The 15507-nt window shown below is 44.1% G+C and overlaps 1 protein-coding gene across 2 annotated transcripts in view; it reads right to left on the bottom strand.

The window, feature by feature from the left end:
- LOC144500405 (docking protein 1-like) overlaps positions 1 to 14366 on the bottom strand; it is a 44355-nt gene extending 29989 nt beyond the window's left edge. Inside the window, exons 1-2 of one of the 2 annotated variants that reach the window (XM_078223249.1) lie at positions 14245 to 14366; positions 13164 to 13460 (exon numbers count right to left, since the gene is read on the bottom strand). In XM_078223249.1, the coding sequence (XP_078079375.1) occupies positions 13164 to 13460; positions 14245 to 14301 (354 nt within the window). In that variant the 5' untranslated portion in view covers positions 14302 to 14366. Of the gene's footprint in view, positions 1 to 13163; positions 13461 to 13670 lie in introns of both variants that reach the window. The other variant, XM_078223248.1, reaches the window with a different exon arrangement.
- Positions 14367 to 15507: the final 1141 nt, after the last annotated feature.

Genomic DNA, 15507 nt, shown 5'->3' with positions numbered 1-15507 from the left:
ACAGTCCAAAGTCTCTGGTTCTAACTCAGAGTTGAAGACACTTGTGAGGGTCTCAGGGAGCAAGGGATTGCCCATCAGAAGTTCAAACTTCTTGGGCAGTTCCAATATAGGTCCATGTGCCAAGATTCAAAAAGGTCTCCAATGCACATCTTTGCTCATGTGCCCGGTTTCCAACGATCAGGAGCAAGATTTTCCAATGTGCGTCTGACTCAAACTAACCGCTCCTCTAGATGGAGAAGGGAAAAACTGCCTACTTCATCTCTCCCTTGCTGGAAGTGTTGGGCATTAATTGACTGAGCTATCATCAGTGGCTACTTTGAATTACTGTTTTCACTGGGCTACTTGGATACAGCTCATTCAGCGAAGCCATATTGAATGAAAACACAGGGTTACCAACTGCTCCAGGATGTACCAGCTTGTTTCAGCATTAAACCATTGTGCAGTTTGAATGGTCCTCTCATTTTATTTCAGGAGAATCCACTAAGATTCCAAAACGCTTGTGCATTGATAAGAATTCCTGTAAGCTGAGCCTGTTATTTCAGCAACATAATGAAAAAATGAAACCAAAACTTCCTCTAAGCCAAAGTGAAAATCTTATGTTGTGAAATGAAAATGTTGCACTTCTGTAAGTGGATATCTTCAATATGTTGGCAATGGAAGCAATATGAAAAGTCCATTCTCTAATAATCAAATTATATGTCAAAATTATTACTTTGGTTTTCCCATGTGCATTTTGAACACCTTCATAAAAACAAATGTTACTTTTTTAAATGTAACAGAAGTGTTCCAAGTGCTTTTTTCATGAACTGTTGGCATTGCATGTTCCAACATTTTATTTTATCTTTCTTCTCTTCTTTTGATTCTCGGTACCAATCATAGACTCCCTACAGTGCGGAAGGAGGCCATTCAGCCCATTGAGCCTGCACTGACAACAATCCCACCCAGGCCCTATCCCCGTAACCCCATTAATTTACCCTGCTAATCTCCCTGACACTAAGAGGCAATTTAACATGGCCGGTCAACCTAACCCGCACATCTTTGGACTGTGGGAGGAAACCAGAGCACCCGGAGGAAACCCACGCAGAACAGGAAGAATGTGCAAGTTCCACACAGACAGTCACCTGGGCCCAGAATTGAACTCAGGTCCATGGCGCTGTAAGGCAGCAGTGCTAACCACTGTGCCACCATGCCACTGGGCCATCTTAGAGGAGTTGTATCATATCTGGGGAAATGCTGAACTTGATTTTGATAAAGTTGATTTGTAACCAATGTGAGGTCAGCTTAGAACATCCACAAATGACTGACTGGGTTCACTAGCACTTGTGGAGAGGTAGCAGATCCAGAGGTAGCATGCTGCTGGGGAAGGATGTAAATGTGTCTTGATTAGCAGCATGAAATGGGAAATGATGAATTGACAGCTTGTCAATGCCCAATTTTCATTCCATTTAAGCCAATATAAAGAAACTAAAGCAGAATGCAAATCAGGCTGCCAATTTGCTGTTGTCTGATTTATGCAACTGACCAAACTGAATGCACACCCTCAGAAGTTGAAGGAGAAGTGGAGAGTTGATACAAAACCAGCAGAGGTTGACCTAGAGTGCAGTGGAGATGAGTCATGGCCTCGATTATGGATCCAGCTTGTCAGCAGAGGAACAAAAAGCAGTGGTGTTAATTTCTGAGGAACAACAATAGTGAAGTCCAAGGAGCCAGAGGAACACAAGGTAAATTTATGCAACCAGCAGAATTTTTTATTTTTTAAAAGCTCAATTACAGGATGTGGCCATTGCTGGTTGGGCCAGTATTTATTGCCCATTTTAATTGCCTTGAAAAGGTAGTGGCGGGCTGCCTTCTTGAACTATTGCAGTCCATGTGGTGTAGGTACACCCACAGTGGTATTAGGGAGGGAATCACAGGATTCTGATCCAGCAATAGTGAAGGACCGGCAATACATATCCCCAAGTCAGGATGGTGAGTGGCTGGGAGAGAAACCTCCAAGTGATGGTGTTCCCGTGTGTCTAGCACTCTTGTCCTTCTAAATGATAGCAGTCATAGTGTTGCCTCACCATGTGAATTGCTGCAGTACACCTTGTAGATGGTACCCATAGCTGCCACTGTTCACAATGCTGGAAGGAGGGAATGTTTGTCGAATGAGTGCAAATCAAACAGGCTGCTTTGTCCTGGATGGTGCCAAGTGCACTCATCCAGGAAAATGGAAAGTATTCCATCACCCTCCTGATTTGTACCTTGTAGATGATGGACAGGCTCTGGGAAATCAGGAGGTGGGTTAATTGCTGCAAGGTCCTAGCATCTGACCTTATAGCCAAAGATCTATTTGACTAGTTTGTTGTGTGGCACTTCTGAGACGGGAATTTTACTTCAGCCCAACGCTGGATATCATCCACGACTTTGCTGCATTTGGCCAAGAACTGCTTCAGTAGCTAAGAAGCCATGAGCGGTACTGAACATTATGCAATTATCAGCAAGCATCCTCACTTCAGACCTTGTGATGGAAGAAAGGGCATTGACGTGGTTGAAGATCGTTGGGACTAGGATACTACCCTGAGGAACTCCTGCAGTGATGTCCTTGAAATGAGATGTTTGCCCTCAAAACACCACAACCATCTTCCTTTGTGCTGGTATGACTCAAACCAGCAGCGGGTTTTCCCCCTGATTCCTATTGACTCCAGTTTTGCTCGGGCTACTTGTGCAATGCTGCCATGATGTCAAGGGCTTCATTCTCATCTTACCTCTGGAATCCTGCAATGAGGTCAGGAGCTGAATGACTCTGGTGGAACCCAAACTGAGAGTCACTGAGCAGCTTATTGCTAAGCAAGTATTGCTTCATAGCACTGATGATAACTCCTTCCATCACTTTACTGATGATCAAAAGTAGACTGATGGTGTGGTAATTGGCTGGCTTGGATTTGTCCTGCTTTTTGTATACAGGACATACCTGGGCAATTTTCAACATTACTGGATAGATGCCAGTATTGTAGCTATACTGCTTGAATATTGTCAAGGCCTTTGCAGTATCCAGTGCTTTCAGCTATTTCTTGATATCATGTGGAGTGAATTAAATTGGCTGAAGACTGACATCTGTGATGCTGGGGACCTCCAGAGAGGCTGGGATGGACAATCCACTTGCCACTTGAGGCTGAAGATTGTTGCAAATGATCCTGCGCTCATTTTTACACTGATGTGCTGGGCTCCTCCATCATTGAGGATGGGGATATTTGTGCAGCCTCTTTTTCTTGTGAGTTGTTTAATTGTTCATCACCATTCATGGCAGGATGTGACGGGATTGGAGAGCTTAGATTTGATCTGTTGTTTGTGGGATGACTTAGCTCTATGTTATTTGGCATGCAAGTAGTCCTGAGTAGTAGCATCACCAAGTTCACACATCTATTTAAGATATGCTTGCTGTTGCTCCTGGCATGCTTTTCTGTACTCTTCATTGAGCTAGGGCTGATCCGCTGGCTTGGTGGTAATGGTAGAGTGGGGACATGCCGGGCCATGAGGTTACAGATTGTAGTTGAGTACCATTCTGCTGCTGCTGATGGCCCACAGCGCCTCAAGGATGCCCATTCTTGAGTTGCTAGATCTGTTTAAAATCTATCCCATTTAGCACAGTGACAGTTCCAGACAACACGATGGAATGTGTCGTCCATGTAAAGAACAAAGAACAAAGAACAGTACAGCACAGGAAACAGGCCCTTCGGCCCTCCAAGCCTGTGCCGCTCCTTGGTCCAACTAGACCAATCGTTTGTATCCCTCCATTCCCAGGCTGCTCATGTGACTATCCAGGTAAGTCTTAAACGATGTCAGCGTGCCTGCCTCCACCACCCTACTTGGCAGCGCATTCCAGGCCCCCACCACCCTCTGTGTAAAAAACGTCCCTCTGATATCTGAGTTATACTTCGCCCCTCTCACCTTGAGCCCGTGACCTCTCGTGATCGTCACCTCCGACCTGGGAAAAAGCTTCCCACTGTTCATCCTATCTATACCCTTCATAATCTTGTACACCTCTATTAGATCTCCCCTCATTCTCCGTCTTTCCAAGGAGAACAACCCCAGTCTACTCAATCTCTCCTCATAGCTAAGACCCTCCATACCAGGCAACATCCTTCTCTGCACTCTCTCTAACGCCTCCACGTCCTTCTGGTAGTGCGGCGACCAGAACTGGACGCAGTACTCCAAATGTGGCCTAACCAGCGTTCTATACAGCTGCATCATCAGACTCCAGCTTTTATACTCTATACCCCGTCCTATAAAGGCAAGCATACCATATGCCTTCTTCACCACCTTCTCCACCTGTGTTGCCACCTTCAAGGATTTGTGGACTTGCACACCTAGGTCCCTCTGTGTTTCTATACTCCTGATGACTCTGCCATTTATTGTATAACTCCTCCCTACATTATTTCTTCCAAAATGCATCACTTCGCATTTATCCGGATTAAACTCCATCTGCCACTTCTCCGCCCAATTTTCCAGCCTATCTATATCCTGCTGTATTGCCCGACAATGCTCTTCGCTATCCGCAAGTCCAGCCATCTTCGTGTCATCCGCAAACTTGCTGATTACACCAGTTACACCTTCTTCCAAATCATTTATATATGTCACAAATAGCAGAGGTCCCAGTACAGAGCCCTGCGGAACACCACTGGTCACAGACCTCCAGCCGGAAAAAGACCCTTCGACCACTACCCTCTGTCTCCTATGGCCAAGCCAGTTCTCCACCCATCTAGCCACTTCTCCTTGTATCCCATGAGCCTTAACCTTCTTAACCAACCTGCCATGTGGGACTTTGTCAAATGCCTTACTGAAATCCATATAGACGACATCCACGGCCCTTCCTTCATCAACCGTTTTTGTCACTTCCTCAAAAAACTCCACCAAATTTGTAAGGCACGACCTCCCTCTTACAAAACCATGCTGTCTGTCACTAATGAGATTGTTCCGTTCTAAATGCACATACATCCTGTCTCTAAGAATCCTCTCCAACAACTTCCCTACCACGGACGTCAAGCTCACCGGCCTATAATTTCCTGGGTTATCCCTGCTACCCTTCTTAAACAACGGGACCACATTCGCTATCCTCCAATCCTCAGGGACCTCACCCGTGTCCAAAGAAGCGACAAAGATTTCCGTCAGAGGCCCAGCAATTTCATCTCTCGTCTCCCTGAGCAGTCGAGGATAGATGCCATCAGGCCCTGGGGCTTTGTCAGTTTTAATGTTCCCTAAAAAACCTAACACTTCCTCTCTTGTAATGGAGATTTTCTCTAACGGGTCAACACCTCCCTCCGAGACACTCCAGGTTAACATGCCCCTCTCCTTCGTGAATACCGATGCAAAGTATTCATTTAGGATCTCCCCTATTCCCTTGGGTTCTAAGCATAATTCCCCTCCTTTGTCCCTGAGAGGTCCGATTTTCTCCCTGACAACTCTTTTGTTCCTAACGTATGAATAGAATGCCTTAGGATTCTCCTTAATCCTGCCTGCCAAGAACATCTCGTGACCTCTTTTTGCCCTTAGATGGGCAAAAAGATGGGACTTTGTTTCCACAAGGACAGTGCGGTAGTCAGTCTTACTGATATGGTCATAGACAGATGCATCTGCGGCAGGCAGGTTAGTGAGCACGAGGTCAAGTATGTTTTCCCCTCTTGTTGGTTCTCTCATCACTTGCTGCAGACCCAGTCTAGCAGTTATGTCCTTTAGGACTCGGTCTGCGGTGGTGCTACCGAGTCACGGATGTTGAAGTGCCCCACCCAGAGTACATTCTGTGCCCTTACCACTCTTGGTACTTCTTCCTTGTGGAATTCAACATGGAAGAGCACTGATTCATCTGCTGAGGGGGGACAGTACCCAATACCCAGTTTCCTTGACCATGTTTTTTTACATGAGACTTTATGGGGCCCAGATTCGCTGTTGAGGACTCCCAGGGCAACTCCCTCCAACTATGTACACTGTATGGCCAGCTCTGCTGGGTCTGTCCTGCCAGTAGGAAAGGATATACTTGGGGATGGTGATAGTGGTGCCCGGGACATTAACTGTGAGGTATGGTTTCATGAGTATAACCTCATCAGGCTGTTGCTTGACAGTCTGTGAGATAGTTCTCCCAATTTTGGTACGAGCCCCAGATTTTAGTAAGGAGGATGCATTGTTGACAGGGCTGTGTTTGCAATTGTCATTTTTGGTGCCTGGGTTGATGCTGAGTCCTAAATGTCATAGCTGCTAGACTGAGAGAACCATCACCAACCTACTTACTGCAGATGCATCTGTCCAAGACAACATCAGTAGCAGTGACCATCACACCATCCTTGTGGACACGAAGTCCCATCTTCACATTGGGGATATGCTCCATTGTGTTGTTTGGCATTCCCACCATGGTAAATGGGATAGACTTTGAACAGATCAAGTAACTCAATACTGGGCATCGATCAGGTACTGTGAGCTATCAGCCACAGCAGAATTGTACTCAACTACAACCTGTAACTCATGGCCCGGCAAGCCCAACCACTCTAACATTACAACCATCCAGCTTCTGTCCTTTTTACTACATTTGTAGTGGTTTGATACAATTCAGTGGCTTTTAAGAGTCAACCACATTGCTGAGATTCTGGGCCAGACCAAGTGAGGACAGGAGATTTTGTTCCCAAAAGGGCATTAGTGAACTAGGTAGGTTTTCCTTATAACAATTGACGATGGTTTCATGGTCATAATTAAGATTATTAATTCCAGATTTTTACTGAATTCAAATACCACCATCTGTCTTGGTGGGATTCGAACCCAGGTTCCCAGAATGGATTACCAGTCCAGTGACAATACCACTACCCCACCACAAATTAGGAACCTACCTCAAGGAACATCTGCAAGGAGTTAAGGCACGCACAAGATTGGAAGTAGCTGCATCAGCATAATGAGTAGGTCCAACTTAGTCGAGTAAAATGATGTTAGAAGTGTTCAGAAGAATGAGTGGAACAAAGCAATATAGAATCAGCAGCTACAGGAAGCAAGCAGACAGTAGCAAAGCAGTGATTCTGAGCAGCATGGAAGTAGAATCCAGAACTTGATAGTTACCAGCAAGAATGAATTACAGATAGCTCAGTGTGGAGTAATAGTCACGGCAAAGGAAAAGTAAGAATATGCCGAAGCGGGTCAGGCACTAAACTAATGGCACGTATGTTGCAGATCACATGACTCATTTGCAAATGTGATGTGACAAAAATCTTTTTCACATGGGTGGTTTGTGTTTGGAATGCAATGCCTGTACGTGTGGTGGAGGCAGGTTCAATCAAGCCATCCAAGCGGGCATTAGAGAGTACTTGTATAGAAACAATGTGCAGGGGTATTGAATGGCACTATGCCTAAATGCTCGTTTGAAGAGCCAGTGCAGACATGTTGGACCAAATGGTCTCCTTCTGTGCCGCAACAAGTCTGATGTCGCATTCACTTCTGTTGCTATTTGATTTATATTTCATATGACATTAGTGTCAGATGTGTACCTGAGACATTTTCATAAGTAAAACTAAACAGAATGCATGATTGTCAAAGTTGGCCTCAGAAATAGGAAAGTAATATACAGTCAATTTTAAATATTGAAATATTTATTGTATCCTATTATTGCTTCTGAGATATCTAACACTCGCTGCAAGAGTCTACCTGAGAAAAATAACATTTTTATTATTTTAAATCATAGGGAAATTAGTTGAAAGTTGCTCAAGCATGATTTTTACTTCCATTGCAATTTTTCTGCAAAAGGTTTCAAATGGAAATATATTATGTTTTATCCATGTACTTGAGTCCACTATATGAAAATTATAATGTAAATGTGTCTGAAAGGTTGGCACAGTGGTTAGCACTGCTGCTTCACAGTGGCAGGGCTCGATTCCCGGCTTGGGTCACTGTCTGTGTGGAGTTTGCACATTCTCCCCGTGTCTGCGTACGTTTCCTCCGGGTGCTGCAGTTTCCTCCCACATTCCAAAAATGTGTGTGTTCGGTTGATTGGCCATGTTAAATTAATCCTAGTGTCAGGGCGATTAGCAGGGTAACTATGAAGGATTGTGGGAATAGGGCCTGGGTGGGATTGTGTTTGGTGCAGACTCGATGGGGCAAATGGCCTCCTTCTGCACTGTAGGGATTCTATGATTCCATGATAAGGTTTCCCTAATTTTAATTAGGCATTTCTTAATATAGTTTAAAAATAATATAGTGACTGTGCAGACAATACTTTATTTTTATTATAATTGCCTAAGAATTTGCAAGCCATAAAAATGGTTTTATTTTTATACAATATAAATAGTCCCAGCAACTATTTACTTAACTCATTGAATTAAGCTATTTCCCTCAGTACATCAAAGTATCTATAATAGCGCAGAGAATTGTGTGAACAGATTGACTTCAAACCTAACTCAGTGTGTGACTACATGCTGAAGATATATCAGGAAGACTGCGCAAAAGAATGGAATCTCCAGTTGAATGCAATTGCAACTATATATATTTAATATTTATATATATATATGTATATACATATGGTATGTGGACAGCCATACCGGAGATCCCAATAAGGTGGCCTTTGGCTTTAGTTTATTGCTTTGAACACAGGCAATGATTGCAACTGTGCTGGTGATCTGATTTAAAATAAGGGGCTTTGTTTTGTACAGCTTACAAAATCATGGTGATCTGTGGAAATTTAAACAAATTGCTCTTTTTATTAAATCACAGGACGTGGGCATCACTGACCATCTCTATACAACTGAGTAGCTTGCTGAGTCTTTTCAGGGGGGAAAAGGTCACCCATATTGCTGTGGGTCTGGAATCATATATAAGAAACATTAAAACAGCCTAGAAGATCATTCAGCTTCGTGTGGCCATATAAGCTGATAAAGAGTTCTCCACTTAATTCCATACTCAAGCTTTTGGTCTGTAGGTTATGGCACCAAAATGAGGATTTCAACCATCACCAGCCTTTGAGGAAGTGAATTCCAGATCCCCACCAGCTTCTAGGTAGAAACATAGAAACATAGAAAACTACAGTACAAAACAGGCCCTTCGGCCCCACAAGTTGTGCCAAACATATCCCTACCTTTTAGGCCTACCTATAACACTCCATCCTATTAAGTCCCATGTACTCATCCAGGAGTCTCTTAAAATACCCTATTGAGTTTGCCTCCACCACCACTGACAGCAGCCGATTCCACTCATCCACCACCCTCTGTGTGAAAAACTTCCCCCTAACATTTCCCCCGTACCTACACCCCAGCACCTTAAACCTGTGTCCTCTCGTAGCAGCCATTTCCACCCTGGGAAAAAGCCTCTGAGAGTCCATCCGATCTATGCCTCTCAACATCTTATATACCTCTATTAGGTCTCCTCTCATCCTACGTCTCTCCGAGGAGAAAAGACCAAGCTCCCTCAGCCTATCCTCATAAGGCATGCCACTCAATCCAGGCAACATCCTTGTAAATCGCCTCTGCACCCTTTCAATCTTTTCCACATCCTTCCTGTAATGAGGCGACCAGAACTGAGCACAGTACTCCAAGTGGGGTCTGACGAGGGTCTTATATAGCTGCATCATTATCCCCGGACTCCTAAACTCAATCCCTCGATTGATAAAGGCCAGCACACCATACTCCTTCTTAACCACCTCCTCCACCTGCGGGGCCGATTTTAGAGTCCTATGGATCCAGACCCCAAGGTCCTTCTGATCCTCTACAGTACTAAGAGTTTTTCCCTTTATATTGTACTCCTTCATCCCATTTGACCTGCCAAAATGGACCACTACACATTTATCTGGGTTGAAGTCCATCTGCCACTTCTCCACCCAGTCTTGCATCCTATCTATGTCCCTCTGTAACTTCTGACATCCCTCCAGACTATCCACAACCCCACCAACCTTCGTGTCATCGGCAAACTTACCAACCCATCCCTCCACTTCCTCATCCAGGTCATTTATGAAAATGACAAACAGCATTATGTAAAATAAATTCCTCTCTAATCCTGTACTTAAATCTATGCTCTCTGGTTATTGACCTTACTGCTCACAGAAATAGGTTCTTCCTACACTCTCCATCTAAGCCCCTCAAAATTTTATACATCTCAATGAAGTCTCTCCTCAGCCTCCTCTGCTCCAAAGTAAACAATCCTATCCAATCCAATCTTTTTTCAGAGTTAAAATTATCCATTTCTAGCGATATCCTGGTAAATTTCCTTTATACCCTCTAATGTGATCGCATGCTTCTTGTAATCTAGATGTGGAGATGCCGGCGTTGGACTGGGGTAAACACAGTAAGAAGTTTAACAACACCAGGTTAAAGTCCAACAGGTTTATTTGGTAGCAAAAGCCACACAAGCTTTCGAGGCTCTGAGCCCCTTCTTCAGGTGAGTGGGAATTCTGTTCACAAACAGAACTTATAAGACACAGACTCAATTTACATGAATAATGGTTGGAATGCGAATACTTACAACTAATCCAGTCTTTAAGAAACAAAACAATGGGAGTGGAGAGAGCATCAAGACAGGCTAAAAAGATGTGTATTGTCTCCAGACAAGACAGCCAGTGAAACTCTGCAGGTCCACGCAACTGTGGGAGTTACAAATAGTGTGACATAAATTCTGATTCTAGGATCGCATGATAAAGACTCAGGAGGAAAAAAGCAGAAATATTTATGTGAAATAGTGTGACATAAACCCAATATCCCGGTTGAGGCCGTCCTTGTGTGTGCGGAACCTGGCTATCAGTTTCTGCTCCGCGACTCTGCGCTGTCGTGTGTCGCGAAGGCCGCCTTGGAGAACGCTTACCCGAATATCAGAGGCCGAATGCCCGTGACCGCTGAAGTGCTCCCCAACAGGAAGAGAACAGAAAGGATGTCCCGAGGCATGGTACATTGGGGAAACTATGCAGACGCTGCGACAACGGATGAATGAACACCGCTCGACAATCACCAGGCAAGACTGTTCTCTTCCTGTTGGGGAGCACTTCAGCGGTCACGGGCATTCGGCCTCTGATATTCGGGTAAGCGTTCTCCAAGGCGGCCTTCGCGACACACGACAGCGCAGAGTCGCGGAGCAGAAACTGATAGCCAGGTTCCGCACACACAAGGACGGCCTCAACCGGGATATTGGGTTTATGTCACACTATTTCACATAAATATTTCTGCTTTTTTCCTCCTGAGTCTTTATCATGCGATCCTAGAATCAGAATTTATGTCACACTATTTGTAACTCCCACAGTTGCGTGGACCTGCAGAGTTTCACTGGCTGTCTTGTCTGGAGACAATACACATCTTTTTAGCCTGTCTTGATGCTCTCTCCACTCCCATTGTTTTGTTTCTTAAAGACTGGATTAGTTGTAAGTATTCGCATTCCAACCATTATTCATGTAAATTGAGTCTGTGTCTTATAAGTTCTGTTTGTGAACAGAATTCCCACTCACCTGAAGAAGGGGCTCAGAGCCTCGAAAGCTTGTGTGGCTTTTGCTACCAAATAAACCTGTTGGACTTTAACCTGGTGTTGTTAAACTTCTTCTTGTAATCTAAACAGGATATGGCTTGCAGGACCCTTCTTTGATGTATGTGGGCTTTGAATGAAATCTTCACTCTGAACTACACGCCCTTTCCTTCCACCAGCTAGCAACGCTTTTTGGGCACTGGCAACATGTAGGTAATTATAGCAGGAAATTAAAATTGCCCAAAAATCATTCCCAAAGTTTGATCCATTTGGCATTCCTTGCCCAACCAAATCCCAATCCCAATTAAAATTCCCCATCTTGAATCAGAAAGATCTCATAGTTCTGGCTATCTGAGTCTTTCGCAGCACACAGCCAAGTGAGGGATATCTGGTAGACTATGTAACTAAGTAGTTCTGACTGCCTGTATATTTCTGAGCTTCAAGCAGAATCCATTAATTCCATTTTACAGTTGGCCCATGTCCACCAAGTGCTATGTGCATGTTTGTTCTGGAGTGGATTGTCTTTCCTCATGGGGAGGATGCATTTTGAGGTTAACTGAGATAGCTGCAATCGATTTCAAATTGCAACAACCACTGTTTTTGGACATATCTTGATTTCCCGGTGAAGCCTGAAGTCCTGCATCATAGAACTTGATCTTTCACCTAGATTTCAGCACATCTACTTATTCCTGTCCTATGGCCTGTAGTGCCCGTCATCCATTCTTTATTGGACATAAATTTTAAGCTGAAAATTTACACTTAAATCTAATGGTGCAGTAAACAGATAGATTGGCAGATCCATAACAATCTAGTTGTAAATGATAACCTGAACATTTTCTTAAACAAATCGATATTTTATCTCCAGTGAGCCAGTGGATGGGAAATAAATGACTGAAATGTGGATAGTCAGTTCCGTAACATTCACTCACGTAGCTTTATGGGTGGAATGAATTCTTAATCCTTGGAGGCCCAATGATGAGTTTGCATCTGGTTCAGTGAGTCCAAGACTAGAATGCTTTTCCCCCCTAGACAGCCTGAGACGTATTTATATGCTGTATGAAGAAGTGAATTTAGACATTCTAAATCCGAATCAAAAGTAGAAAATGCTGAAAAATCTCAGAGGCTCTGACAGCATCTGTGGAAAGAAAACAGAGCCAACGTTTCGAGTCAGGATGTCCCTTCATCACAGCTAAATCGGGGTGGCATGGTGGTTAGCACTGCTGCCTCACAGCACCAGGGACCTGGGTTTGATTCCCAGCTTGGGTCACTGTCTGTGTGGAGTCTGCACGTTCTCCCCGTGTCTGCGTGGGCTTCCTCCGGGTGCTCTGGTTTCCTCCCACAGTCTGAAAGACGTGATGGTTAGGTGCATTGGCCATGCTAAATTGTGGGCACAGTAAGAAGTCTCACAACACGAGGTTAAAGTCCAACAGGTTTATTTGGAATCATGAGTTTTTGGAGCACTGCTCTTTCCTCAGGTGAGTCTAAATCCTAATCAAAAGCAGAAAATGACTGGCACCTCCACATCATGCTAAATTGTCCCTCAGTGTACCCAAACGGGCGCTGGAATGTGGCAACTTGGGGAATTTCACAGTAACTTCATTGCAGTGTTAACGTAAGCCTGCTTGTGACTAATAGATAAACTTTTTTTAATGTGCACCACATTTATATCATGATTATATGACATGCACATTGTTACATATTTCATACACAGTACTTACCTGAAAAGCAGTTTCAGTGAGTTTCTGTACCCAATCATCGCAGTCGGTTTTCTCTGTTAAAAACGTGTACAGTTTTCTGGTTGTCTCCACTGTAAAAGCGCTTGAATCGTTGGAGCAGTTTTCTGCAACAATCTCAGATATTCTGACACAGTCACTCATTCGAATTAACTTTCTGTCCATCTTTCTTGTACCGTGCTTCTCTGATAAAGTGGAACCCTCTTTGAACTCAAAGTACTCAAGTCGAGCAACAGACTGAATGGTCTGGGAGTAGAGAATAAGCCACACTCTCTTCCATTTCTGTGGGAGGAAAAATTTGAACGCTAGTATAGAATATAGAACCAGGATGCACATATACAATTAACTTACACCGTTTGCTTGAGAATGCTAAAGTCATGAAGTACAAATCTCAATGAAAATATGTACACAACGTTGACAGTGCTGTGAACCATTCACAAACACACTGGCATTCAGTAAAGAAATGAGTGGGATCCACTTGTAAAATTGTACCTGAGTAATTATACTTGGGATAGGGCCTGGGTAAGATGAAAAAAAAGGTGGGTCGGTGCAGACTCGATGGGCCGAATGGCCCCCTTCAGCACTGTAGGGATTCTTTGATTCTGTGCAGTAACTTCGTCCAGAAGAGCTGACCAACTTTTGTTTAATGTGCTGGTCAAACACTGAGATGGAGCACGAACCTTGTCTATATGAGTCACTGATTCGCAAGGCTTTTACGCAAAATATAAAGGTGTAGTTCATCTCCCTCACAAATCACGCTGTTTTTTCAGTTATGTAGCACACAGATAGATGTATTGTCTCGCTTACTGGGCATCGCTGTTGTTGCAGAACCGTGTAAATATTTACAGTGCATATCGTCAGTAATAAACAAACAAGTCAAAGTACAAATAAAAATACAATAAATATCTCTAATATCAATGTGCATTGCTAGAAATGTCCCTTTTGTTAGGAGATATATCTACGGTTATAAGTTATCCTGGCATGTGAGGTCAGGTCGAGGTGGATCAAGTTTGTCTCTGCGGGATGCACCTAGCGCAAGAAACACGTTGTGAGTGGAATTAAATACCTTCCTGAACTTCTGCTGTTGCATGTAGAGCAGCCCTTCTTTCACCGCGTCTCCCATCTCTGTATATTGTCCCTTTGGGGCCAGTCTTCAATTCGGTTGTGGCGGATATGCTTCGTTTCCGCTTTGAGTTTCCGTTAGTTTCCAAATGCAAAAAAAATACACCAGAGGTCCTGGGGGTGGGGGCGGGGGAAGATATTTTATTTTAAACATTTAAATGGGGGTGTTTAGCAGTGGCGACCTGCTGAATGAGTACTAAAACTGGCTGCGGCTTATTATGGGCAAAGGATGGAACAGTCACGAAATGCCTGATTGTAGCGTACAACTAATTTCTGATGATCATAATTTCAACTTGCCTTTCTCAACAGATTAGTTTAGGTACAGCACTCAAAGTACTGATTAGATCCATGGGGGCTCTTGTATCCACTTCCACAAGGTGTGGGTTGCTCTGGTTGGCACACAGCTCCCGCACCAATGGCCCGAAAATGGTGAGCCTCCTTTTTAAAGTGACGAGTATCCTTTCAGTTGTGCTGGAAATGGGCATCAATGCCATGTTTGTTCACAAACAGCTTGTTGCTATTTGTAGAAGTTAGTTGAAGTAACTGTCCCCCAAACTGCCACACAGTCTCTTTAATGAACACCAGCGGGCATTTACAGTGGCAATCAGCCGCTTCATAAGCCTTTGGCTGGTCATTCCCAGCACTGCCGTCTAGGGGAGCATGGTGGCACAGTGGTTAGCACTGCTACCTCACAGCGCCAGAGACCCGGGTTTGATTCCCAGCTTGGGTCGCTGTCTGTGCGGAGCCTGCACGTTCTACCTGTGTCTGCATGGGTTTCCTCCGGGTGCTCCGGTTTCCTCCCACAGTCTGAAAGACATGCTGGTTAGATGCATTGGCCATGCTAAATTCTCCCTCAGTGTACTGAACATGCGCCGGAGTGTGGCGACTAGGGGATTTTCACAGTAACTTAATTGCAATGTTAATGTAAGCCTACTCGTGAAACTAATAAACGTTAAACTCTTATCAAGATGATGTCTTGTGCTAAATGCAGGACAACTTGGCATCAGCTTCACACCCAATCTTGGCCACCTCTTTAATGCCTAAAATGTTTGGTGAAAGTCACATCCCAGTAACTGTCGCCTTGGAGAAGCTGAAACAAGCACTGTATAAACTCGTCACTACTCTGAGTGTACAAAGTGTGTTTCGCTGTCAGCAAGATATATAAAGATCATCATGAAGTTGTTTTGGATTTGCTGTGAAAGTGGTA

The sequence above is a fragment of the Mustelus asterias genome, chromosome 11 (genome assembly GCF_964213995.1).
Source record: "Mustelus asterias chromosome 11, sMusAst1.hap1.1, whole genome shotgun sequence".
In the NCBI taxonomy this organism is placed as follows: domain Eukaryota; kingdom Metazoa; phylum Chordata; class Chondrichthyes; order Carcharhiniformes; family Triakidae; genus Mustelus; species Mustelus asterias.
Note: the sequence above shows the minus strand (reverse complement) of the source record. Positions and strands in the feature narration are given on the sequence as shown.